Genomic DNA, 11,757 nt, shown 5'->3' on the forward strand with positions numbered 1-11,757 from the left:
TCTCTGCTACCGCACAGCAAGAGGTACCGGAGGACCAAGTCTAGGACCAAAAGGCTCCTTATCAGCTTCTATCCTCAGAAGCCATAAGACTGCTGAACAATTAATCAAATGGCCACCGGACTATTACATTGACCCCCCCCCCCCCCCCCCCCCATTTGTTTAGTACACTGCTGCTACTTGCGGTTAATAGGGGTGAAGTGCATAGTCACTTTACCCCTACCTACTTGTAGAAATTACCTCTAACCTGTACCCCCGCACACTGACTCTGTACCGGAACCCCTTGTATATAGCCTTGTTATTGTTATGTTATTGTGTTACTTTTTATTATTTTTTACTTTAGTTTATTTGGTAAATATTTTCTTAATACTTCTTGAACTGCACTGTTGGTTAAGGGCTTGTAAGTAAGCATTTCACAGAAAAGTCTACACTTGTTGTATTCGGCGCATATGACAAATAAAGTTTCAAAGTATCTCAAAACACCTGAGGCCAGGCTTTCAGACCAGGAAGTTGCCTAAAATATCCTTGGTGCTGTTTTGGGGATTCCTCTCTGCTTCTCCTGTAACTGGTTGAGAAGATAGAAGCTGTGGATGAGTTTGGACCTGACCATCTCTGCTCTGGGAAGGAACTTCTCATCTGTTGACTTGTCCCCTCTCATTGTGGCTGTTGTTGGAAGGGGGATTATTGCTTACCTGCGTCCCCATTTTGTCTGTATGTATTTAGTTCAGCTAATCAAACCAAAGCAGTTTGACATGACTAAACTGTTCCTTTTTAACAGAACACAAAATTGTCATACATCGACATGTTCTTCTACTATGTGTGACGTCACAACAGTATAGCCATTCTAGAACGTCATCTCTCACATGTTATGCAACTATTAGATTTATTTATCTCACCTTTATTTAACCAGGTAGGCCAGTTGAGAACAAGTTCTCATTTATAACTGCGACCTGGCCAAGATAAAGCAAAGCAGTTCGACACAAACAACAACACAGAGTTACACATGGAATAAACAAACATACAGTCAATAATACAATAGAAAAACTCTATATACAGTGTGTGCAAATGAGGTAAGATTAGGGAGGTAAGGCAATAAATAGGCCATGGTGGTGAAATAATTACAATATAGCAATTAAACACTGGAGTGATAGATGTGCAGAAGATGAATGTGCAAGTAGAGATACTGGGGTGCAAAGGAGCAAAATAAATAAATAACAGTATGGGGATGAGGTAGTTGGATGGGCTGTTTACAGATGGGCTATGTACAGGTGCAGTGATCTGTGAGCTGCTCTGACAGCTGGTGCTTGAAGTTAGTGAGGGAGATATGAGTCTCCAACTTCAGTGATTTTTGCAATTCGTTCCAGTCATTGGCAGCAGAGAACTGGAAGGAAAGGCGGCCAAAGGAGGAATTGGCTTTGGGGGTGACCAGTGAAATATACCTGCTGGAGCGAGTGCTACGGGTGGGTGCTGCTATGGTTACCAGTGAGCTGAGATAAGGTGGGGCTTTACCTAGCAAAGACTTATAGATGACCTGGAGCCAGTGGGTCTGGCGACGAGTATGAAGCGAGGGCCAGCCAACGAGAGCATACAGGTCGCAGTGGTGGGTAGTATATGGGGCTTTGGTGACAAAACGGATGGCACTGTGATAGACTGCATCCAATTTGCTGAGTAGAGTGTTTGAGGCTATTTTGTAAATGACATCGCCGAAGTCAGGGATCAGAAGGATAGTCAGTTTTACGAGGGTATGTTTGGCAGCATGAGTGAAGGATGCTTTGTTGCGAAATAGGAAGCCGATTCTAGATTTAACTTTGGATTGGAGATGCTTAATGTGAGTCTGGAAGAAGAGTTTACAGTCTAACCAGACACATAGGTATTTGTAAATGTCCACATATTCTAAGTCAGAACTGTCCAGAGTAGTGATGCTGGACGGGCGGGCAGGTGCGGGCAGCGATCGGTTGAAGAGCATGCATTTAGTTTTACCTGCATTTCAGAGCAGTTGGAGGCCACGGAAGGACAGTTGTATGGCATTGAAGCTCGCCTGGAGGTTGGTTAACACAGTGTCCAAAGAAGGGCCAGAAGTATACAGAATGGTGTCGTCTGCGTAGAGGTGGATCAGAGAATCACCAGCAGCAAGAGCAACATCATTGATGTATACAGAGAAAAGAGTCGGCCCGAGAATTGAACCCTGTGGCACCCCCATAGAGACTGCCAGAGGTGCGGGCAACAGGCCCTCCGATTTGACACACTGAACTCTATCAGAGAAGTAGTTAGTGAACCAGGCGAGGCAGTCATTTGAGAAACCAAGGCTGTCGAGTCTGCCGATAAGAATTTGGTGACTGACAGAGTCGAAAGCCTTAACCAGGTCGATGAATACAGCTGCACAGTATTGTCTCTTATCGATGGTGGTTATGATATCGTTTAGGTTGATTTATTAAACTATTTATTAAAACGTGTTTGGTGGTGTCTGTACTTCATAAATCAATCAACCTTTCCGGAACTGCACTGTTGGTTAAGGGCTTGTAAGTAAGCATTTCATGGTAAGGTCTACACATGTATTCAGCGCATGTGACAAATAATGTTTGATTTGATTTGCTTTGTCAGGCTCTCAGTTTAAAATACTGTAGTGATTTTATTTTAAGCCAGTATTGTCTCATCTGATACAGGCAGTTTTTTGGGGAAAAAACACAAATTATGAACAGATATGAATAGGCAATGAACATAAAAATAAAGACAATTTTAAATATCTGTGATTGTATGTTATTTTTCAAACAAATAACGTTTGTTTTACTGTATTTTTGATGAATTGAGCTAAGTGATCAATATCAGTCAGAATTTTTTTTTCCTCTTCAATATAATTAATGACGATAAAGCCAAGGAGATGAATGGAGATTGGTCGTGAACAAGGAAATAATGTGTGCCGGACTCTTATTGGCTGATTAAGACAGTATGACGCTGTTCAAAACGCCAATGGTAAGATGCCACACTTGGGTTGCTTTGAGAAGCCCCGGTAAGACACATCCTCTCCGCTGACCCTTTCGAACAGTGCCTCCAACATTGGGCCTAGCGAGAAAGCCTTTGTACATTAGGAGGTTTTCCCCATTAAAAAAAAACAAGCTTTACATTTCAAATTGCTCCTCTTTTTCTGTTGTTGTAGGATTGAAGACGTTGGTGCGTTTTTACAATGTTGAAATTGTTTTTCTTTGTTGTTCTCGCCGGGGCTGCCCTGGCGAGTGATGTGATTGAATTCACGGATGACGATTTTGACAGTAAAATTGGAGACCACAGGATGATTCTCGTGGAATTTTTCGCTCCGTGGTAAGTTATACCGAAACGCATAGCTAGCTACAGGCTAGGTTAGCTACATCCTGAAGCTAAATGGTTACCATTTTTTTTTATCTCCAGTGAACAGACGCAGTTAGCTAGTTGACTATCGTTACTTTGTTTGTACTGTTCAGTTACTCACATAAGAGGAATAATATTGGCTTGTCCAAAAGGTTAATGCTCCTTTTGAGGATGTGTGTGTGTGTGTGTGTGTGTATATAAACGTGTATTAACGTTAGCAAATTGTTTCCCCAACTGTGCATCTAGCTAGCTAGGTACTGCTACCTAGCTGATAATGGTTAGCCTTGCAATTCCTAACTTGTTATGAGCTATCTAATTTGCCACAGCCTAGCCTCGTTACTCTTTTCTGCTCCCATTTGTTAAATGCACTTTGCTACGCGTTATTAAATGTGTTCGCTAACTAGTTAAGTTAGGTGTCTGGACATTGCTGGTTTGTTGGCTAACTAGATGGCTAACTAGTTGAGCCTGGCTATCCAGAACGTTTCATGTTTAATAATAAATGGCCTAATTCGTAGTTTATTTGATCATTAGTTTACTAAGTTATCTTGTCTACCACTCAAACTTGGCCTTAAGGCTAAATTACTAGCTATTACTATTGGAAATTACCTTACAAATGAAGTTAACAATAAGGACGTCGGGGGCTTGGCCTGCCACTGTTGTAACCCTGTATTTTGGGTTGTCACTAGTTAACGCAGCCACAAAGTAAAAATTGGCCATCTTAAAAATGGATGAAATCAAAACACGTAGGGTTAGGTTTATGATCAGATTTTAAAAAGATAAATTATAGAAATGGGCGGGGTTTAGCCATAATTATGACTGTGGCTGTAATGACGAGGGACGATCCCCCCTTAGCAGAGTTGCCACACTTCTGATGCATCCGGATTTCAAGGATACAACTAAACTAAATGTGGCTTCTGCTCAGGCATTTCTTTTTTACGCCTGCTACGTGGTCATTGCTAGAAGGATCCAGCGTTTGTCAAAATATATATTTTTTTGCATTTTATTTAAAGCTAGTCCTAACTTTATCCTAATTCTCCCAACCTCCTGCATAAGTTTTTCTAACCTGTCAAATCTGTTAATTTGGCAAAATGCTGGATCTCTTCTGGCTATGACCCTGCTAGGTTCTATACCTCATTGACAATATTTGTTTAGTTGTAACCTTATGATTGGCCAGTGAAGCTTGGGTGGCTACTCCCGATTGGTCCCCAAAACCTTTACATAGTTCAACAATGCTGTCAAACTCGTGCAGGGCTTCCTCAGATAATCAGAGCAATCTATCCTTTTCAAGATGGTTGATCAGATTTGATAACTTCATTCAGGTTTGTATTTTTCAAGCAATATGTGGATTTCCTTTTTTTCCATTTACACATCAATTTGATCTGTCACGGTGGTATCAAATTCCACCTGCTTTTAACTCCCACTCCTCTAGATTTCAAGCTAAGGGCCTGAAGGCTTCACTGCCTGGGAAGGCAACATAAGGGCCAAGATTTTATTGTTTTACAGATATCAGTTTACCACACTTGTTTGTCCTGTAGGTGTGGCCACTGTAAAAAACTAGCTCCGGAGTATGAGGTGGCAGCCACACGTCTGAAAGGCATCGTCGGATTGGCCAAGGTACTTCAGTCACTTAATGCACCTTACATTTTGACCTTTTGGTCTGAAAAGGTTGTGTGTGTGTGTGTGTGTGTGTGTGATACCTCACACTCATGTAAAGACAGCCATGTCCATAAGGTTTCTATAAACTGAGCTAGTTGCACAGTTTGTGCCCTTGGTCACACTAAGTAATGGCCACCTGACATCTTGCTTCAGGTCGACTGCACGGTCCACAACAATGTATGCCAGAAATACGGAGTCAGCGGTTACCCAACACTGAAGATCTTCAGAGACGGAGAGGATGCTGGTCCCTACGATGGACCCAGAACTGCAGGTATTTAGCCTTAACATTCAATGTCTTCTTGTCCTGATGGGCTGAGTCACTGCCTGGCATCCACCTATTGCATGTTTTTGACCCTGTATTTCAATGGTTTCTCTGTCAGATGGAATTGTCAGCCATCTTAAAAAGCAGGCCGGCCCAGCTTCCGTGGAGCTCAAGACCGAGGCAGATTTCACAAAGTATGTCGGAGACCGTGACGCAAGTGTTGTGGGTAGGTTTTGCCTTAAAGTTGAGTTCTGCATGAATAAACAAAACCAAATGACTAAAATGTCTACGTTTTGCCTTTGTCGTCTGATATGTGACTGTATGCTGTGTTTCCTGTGTCTGTCGTGTCCAGGTTTCTTTGCTGACGATGGAAGCCCAGCCAAAGCAGAGTTCCTGAAGTCGGCCAGTGCCCTCCGAGAGTCCTTCCGCTTTGCACACACCAACTCAGAGGAGCTTCTCCAGAAACACAGCGTAGAGGGAGAGTGAGTGAGCTCTGATTACTGGCTTGTTCATCCCTGTAAAGGGATGGTTCACTCAAAATACAAACATGATTTCTTCACTGTAGGTGTAAGGTAAGTGGAAAATCACATTAACTTGTATTTTAAGTGAACTGTCACTTTAATCAGGGACACAAACTAGTCACCTTTTGGTGAAATTCGCTGTTTTGAATCCAAAATAGGTGACGTACGTGAATCGTGTAAATCTGATGAGAAGTTTAGGGGGGGCTTTGGCTCACTACTGGCTGTAAGCGAACGAGTGATGCACATTTGGAGCAATACTTGCTGTATCCAAGGCTCAGCCAATCGTTCACATAACAGAATGCAGCATGCAACTGAAGAGACAACCAATTTGCTAGTTACAGAATCAGCGCGCGCTCTGGAAAGACAGCAGTAGGGTGCAAAGGCAGTTTGCCAGTTAATTTACAGCAGCGCATCCTCTAGACGATAACGAAGAGGTAGGTGAGAAGCCTGACCACGGACACTGGGGTGAATGAAGGTGATGAAACTTTCTTCATGCGCTGTAACTGAAAAACAACTGGCATTTGGAAAGTTTGAGATGAGGGAGAAAGTGTGGTGGAACAAGTATTAGCATTAAGTATCTTGTTAGCTGGATCGAATTCTCCGTAAGCTAGCCAGAGAAATGTTGAGCAACACTAGCTAACTTAGCTGATCAAATAATTGAGTCTATTGTTTGAAAATTAGCTGGCTAATGAAGTCAGACAGCTGGCTAGCTAACGTTACAACATCAGATGAGCTAACGTTAGTAACCTAACCAATTCGCTATATTATTAACTGGTATACGACTCCTTGCCTTTCCTCAAGTTATAACGCGGTAGCTGCTTACTGGACCCTGGCAATCTGTGTGAAATGTTAACTACTATCTGTGATCTAATGTTTTCCCTCTACAGTATGTGGCTAATTTTCATAATGAGAGAATTAGGTGAAAATGACTTGTTGCTTGTTAAACAAGTGGATTCAGGGATCAAGAGTAGTTGGAGCTGGGCCTGGCTTAAGCTGGATGTCAATAGAGGTAAAAGGAACACCACACACTTTCCCTCTTTCAATACAGTGGATTAAAAGGGGTATGCCAGGTGTACTCGCTGCCTGAAATAGATAAATTATGCCAACATAGCGTATCATGCTCTGCTGGCCCATTGTAGAACAGATGCCCACAGGCAGACAGTGTACAGTGTAATAACGTGCAGTGTAGCACACAGGTATTACTTTTGTGTGTGAGGGGGTGGTTATTTCATTTTTTACTCGGTGAACTTTAATTTTGCACACATGTAGCCTTCTGCACTTGATAGATGTCTACTATAGTGGCCACTATAATAGAGCAATTCTATTTCTACTTTAAGATTTTTAAAAATTCACAAGTGCAAAATTTGTGTGTGTGTGGGGTCACAAGCGTTCTATTATAAAGGCTGTCATGGCTAGCTGCAATATTAGTGTTGTTTTTTTTCTCAAGCCTTGAGTGTCATTTGCAGTAAAGTCTAGGCAACAAATACCATTGGATTTTTTTAGCTTTGAGTTCAGTTCACATGAACCACTTTTTATTTTACACACAGAGACTGATCATGTAGATTATAGTCTTTGTTGTTTAATTAGTTAAAACCTGCATTTATTTTGCATGTTTCAGTGCAAAAATGAAGTGTCACCTTTTTGGACCCTCACCAGTTTGCTTCCCTGTTTAATAATGCTCATTATGTTTGCATTTTCTTGTTTGATGTGTTATCTGACGCCAGTATCTTGTGTTGTGTTTTAATGCAGGGGAATCATTCTGTTCCGTCCATCACGCCTCAACAACAAATTTGAAGAGGGCAGTGTCAAGTTCAGCGAGGACACATTCACCAACGCCAAGATCAAGCAGTTCATCCAGGACAACATGTGAGTTTTACCTCAATATTTTCTCCCTTTTGGCAGTGATGAATCATTTAGGCAGTTTAAGGGATTCTTATTGAATTAATTCTTGGGAGACACATGGACCAGTTGAGACCAGTTTCTCTGTCAAGAGCAGCCTTTTTTTCTCTCTCTTTCCAGTCCCACGGTCTAGAATGAGGGGGTGGTGTTTTTTCTTGACAAGTTGTACCTCTAGTCTACTGCGTTTTGCATGCTGACATTTATGAAACAAGTTGTACCTCTAGTCTACTGTGTTTAGCATGCTGACATTTATGAAACAAGTTGTACCTCTAGTCTACTGTGTTTTGCATGCTGACATTTATGAAACAAGTTGTACCTCTTACACTGTTTTTCTCTTTCCCCGTCAGCTTTGGAATGTGCCCCCACATGACTGACGACAACAAGGACCAAATGAAGGGCAAGGATCTGCTGGTAGCCTACTATGATGTGGACTACGAGAAGAACCCCAAGGGCTCCAACTACTGGAGGAACCGGTAGGGTCCCTAATAAATAACACTTATTCCCAGGAGGGAACCCTCCTTTTGTCTCGTGTGCTATGTTTTGTTAAAGTGGAATCTCTCCAGCTGTCAGTCCCCAAGACTCAACTTGTACCTCATTTTGTGTACTCTGAAGGCTGGTTTCCTAGACACAGATGGTAAAGCATGTTCAATGGAGATTTGGAACAGATTTGCATTTCAGTGGCCTATTTGGGATGCAGGATAAATGTTCCAAGGCGTTGTTATATACATGAACCCAACTCACTCTCTCTCACTGTCTATAGGGTAATGAAGGTGGCCAAGGGTTTCCTGGATCAGGGGAACAAGCTGAACTTTGCCGTGGCCAGCAAGAACAGCTTTAGCCAAGACATTGCTGAGATGGGCCTGGATGCCAGCTCCGGGGAGCTGCCTGTGGTCGGTATCCGCACCGCCAAGGGAGACAAATACGTCATGACCGAGGAGTTCTCGTAAGTGTCATCACCACGTAACTCCAAATGGCACTTGGGACATGGTATCCCTTAGGATAGGGTGATGGACATTGGTTGAGAATTTACTGGTTAACAGTTTATTGATCATACAAGTGCTTCCTGTTATTTAACTAGGGCATTTTTTTATTTTTCCAGGCAAGTCGGTTAAGAACAAATTCTTATTTTCAATGACGGCCTAGGAAGAGTTCCTTGTTCAGGGGCAGAACGACAGATGTTTACCTTGCCAGCTCAGGGATTTGATCTTGCAACCTTTCGGTTACAAGTCCAACACTCTAACCACTAGGCTACCTGCCACCCCAATTCACTTACTGTTGTGCGTGTGCTTTCACTCAGTCTAATCTTCCATAGAACTCAAGTAAGACTTTCAAGCATCCCTTGAAAAATGTTAAACCTGGGGCTTTGTTGCCAAGTTTGACATTTTATCCTTTGTTGCAGAGTTTATCAGCCAAGACCACAATTTAGAAGCAGACAAAAATTGATACACATGTAATGTCTTAGTACCAGCAAGTTAAATGTACACTTTCCACTGAATATAGCAGCTCTAACGGGTCATGGTACCCTCCTAGAGGTAGAAACTTCCTGTGTCTGGTTTTTATTTCTCTACTGATTCAGTACAATGTCTTGGGTTTTTACACAGACGTGACGGCAAGGCCCTGGAGCGTTTCCTGCAGGACTACTTCGACGGCAAGCTGAAGCGTTACCTCAAGTCTGAGCCCATCCCTGAGAACAACGACGGTCCAGTCAAGGTGAGTCGGCGCATGAGACGGACGTTGCATGCGTTTGGGTGCTCTCAAATCGGACAAAATGTGTAATCGAAGCAGTAACTCGATGGTTTCCAATTGGAGCAGTGTGTTGGGGGAGGATCTATTTTTGTGTTGCGCTGTCCGACAGATGTCCCTGTTTCACTCGATGAAGAGGCATGGGTTCTTTCACGGTTTCTGTGTAAACAGTTCTCACCAAGGCCAACCCTTTCCATCCTTTGTTGTCCTCCAGACTGTGGTGGCTGAGAACTTTGACGCCGTTGTGAACGAGGAGGACAAGGACGTGCTGATTGAGTTCTACGCCCCCTGGTGTGGCCACTGCAAGAGCCTGGAGCCCAAGTGGAAAGAGCTGGGAGAGAAGGTAAGGGCTACTGACTTGAAATGATGTGATTATGGCCGTTCTACATTGGCATATGAAACTAACCCCCCCCCTCTACCTCGCAGCTGTCCAGTGATCCCAACATTGTTATCGCAAAGATGGACGCCACAGCCAATGACGTGCCATCCCAATACGAAGTCAGAGGGTGAGTGATGCATCTCCAACTGTCCTAACTATTTAGGAAGTGTTTGACGTGCAGGCGCTGTACATGTCATGTCTGTTGCACCCTAATCATCATCATCATGCTTTTAATTTCCCTCTTTCAGATTCCCTACCATCTTCTTCGCTCCAGCTGGACAGAAAATGAGCCCGAAGAAATACGAGGTTTGTCCCGAGTATACACACAACCCCAGATAGAACAATGACCCAGATATTTCACAGGATGTATAAGTGTGAACCATCCGCTTGGTGACGTAAGGAAGCCCATTGGTTGCCGGTGGGAGAAGATGGAACCAGATGGATCTTGGTTGACGCTCTGCTCATTTTCTCATCGATGAAACAACGTTGGATCTCAATACTGTTTTTTTCTGTTCCCAAAACTAGAATCTGCTATGAACAGGGTGGACTAAGTTTTTATTTAAAACATTTTTGTAGACTTCACTCTTTGCCAAAGTATAAAAAAAACAAAATCAAAAAAATGTAATTTGTTTAGGAGTGAAAAGGCAAATTGAGTTATTGCGCACATGCTCTTCACAGAGTAGGCGTTCCCTAACAGAAATATGCAAATGTAGAATACGCAAATAGGATCTCGCTCGCTGCTGCTTGTTCTCCCCACTACAACTCATTTGTTCCCATTTAAAACAACTGCTTTGGTCTAGCTTGGTTTAGTTGTGAAAAAAAATCTTTGATATAAATGCATGTGTTATAATTTCTTGCTCATAGAATATTCCAAAGATACTCACATGTAGGACTTATTGTGTCACATTGATGCTGCAGCTAACCTGGCTTGTCAATGTTTTTTTTTTCTTCTTTCAGGGAGGTCGCGAGGTCAGTGACTTCATCTCCTACCTGAAGAAGGAGGCCACCAACCCCCTGGTGGCTCAGGAAGAGGAGACATCCAAGAAGAAGAAGAAGAACGAGCTATAAAAGCTCAACTGGAGCCAACATTCCGAGGAGGGAAAACACTGACAACTAAATTATATTCCAATCTTTAGTGAACTACAGAATGCTCTGAGCCCAGTTGAGATGAGGGTCCTGCCGCTCTGCGAACACTGTGGAAAGTGGCGGTGGTGTCCAGGGCCTGCCTGAATTATTATTTTTTTTGTCTCAATGAAATTGAGGTTATTTCCCCTGGTCTGTCTGTACCTCTGATGCACTTTGGTACAAAACCAATTTCCAGTCATCTATTGGTTTATTATTTCTGGAAGAGGGGAGTTATGGTGAATTCCTTTTATTTTGTACCACGTCTTTGTTTTTGTACATTTGAAAGGATTGTGAAATAAAAAGGCCCACAAAACCAATATGTTTTGTTTGAATTTATGAATTGCGGCTCGTTTCTAAATTCCTTGAGGATTGTTGAGGGGGAGGCGTTGTGATCTAAAGAAACCATATTCTTCCTGATTGGTGCATCGGTCTAAGGCACTGCATCTCTGCTAGAGGCGACACTAAAGGCCCTGGTTCGATTCCAGGCTGTATCACAACCGGCAGTAATTGGGAGTCGCATAGGGCGGCACACAATTGTCGCAGCGTCGTTAGGGTTTGGCCGGGGTAGGCTGTCATTGTAAATACGAATTTAACTGACTTGCCTAATTAAAGGATAAATTAAATAACACAGGACCCATTCTATAAATGTAGTGTGTTGCACTTTTAACGGGACAGTTTCCTGGACACAGTAAGCTTACTCCTGGACTGAAATGCATGCTCAACAGAGCTACTGAAAGGATGTTTTTGTCCTGGTATAGGCTTGTTTCCAGGAAACTGGCATTGATTGTAAAGAGGCCACTTCCAGACACCAATGTGCTGTCTTTGTACTAAAG

The 11,757-nt window shown here is 42.7% G+C and overlaps 1 protein-coding gene across 1 annotated transcript; it reads left to right on the top strand.

Moving 5' to 3' along the window:
- Positions 1-2,981: 2,981 nt before the first annotated feature.
- LOC115192843 (protein disulfide-isomerase A3) lies at positions 2,982-11,241 on the top strand. Its single transcript, XM_029751734.1, has 13 exons — positions 2,982-3,312; positions 4,875-4,953; positions 5,149-5,266; positions 5,376-5,483; positions 5,610-5,739; positions 7,528-7,644; positions 8,025-8,150; positions 8,438-8,620; positions 9,279-9,387; positions 9,635-9,763; positions 9,847-9,926; positions 10,048-10,105; positions 10,757-11,241. Exons 1-13 carry the CDS (start codon positions 3,179-3,181, stop codon positions 10,865-10,867), a joined length of 1,482 nt encoding a protein of 493 aa, XP_029607594.1. The 5' UTR covers positions 2,982-3,178; the 3' UTR covers positions 10,868-11,241.
- Positions 11,242-11,757: the final 516 nt, after the last annotated feature.

The sequence above is a fragment of the Salmo trutta genome, chromosome 4 (genome assembly GCF_901001165.1).
Source record: "Salmo trutta chromosome 4, fSalTru1.1, whole genome shotgun sequence".
Classification (NCBI taxonomy): domain Eukaryota; kingdom Metazoa; phylum Chordata; class Actinopteri; order Salmoniformes; family Salmonidae; genus Salmo; species Salmo trutta.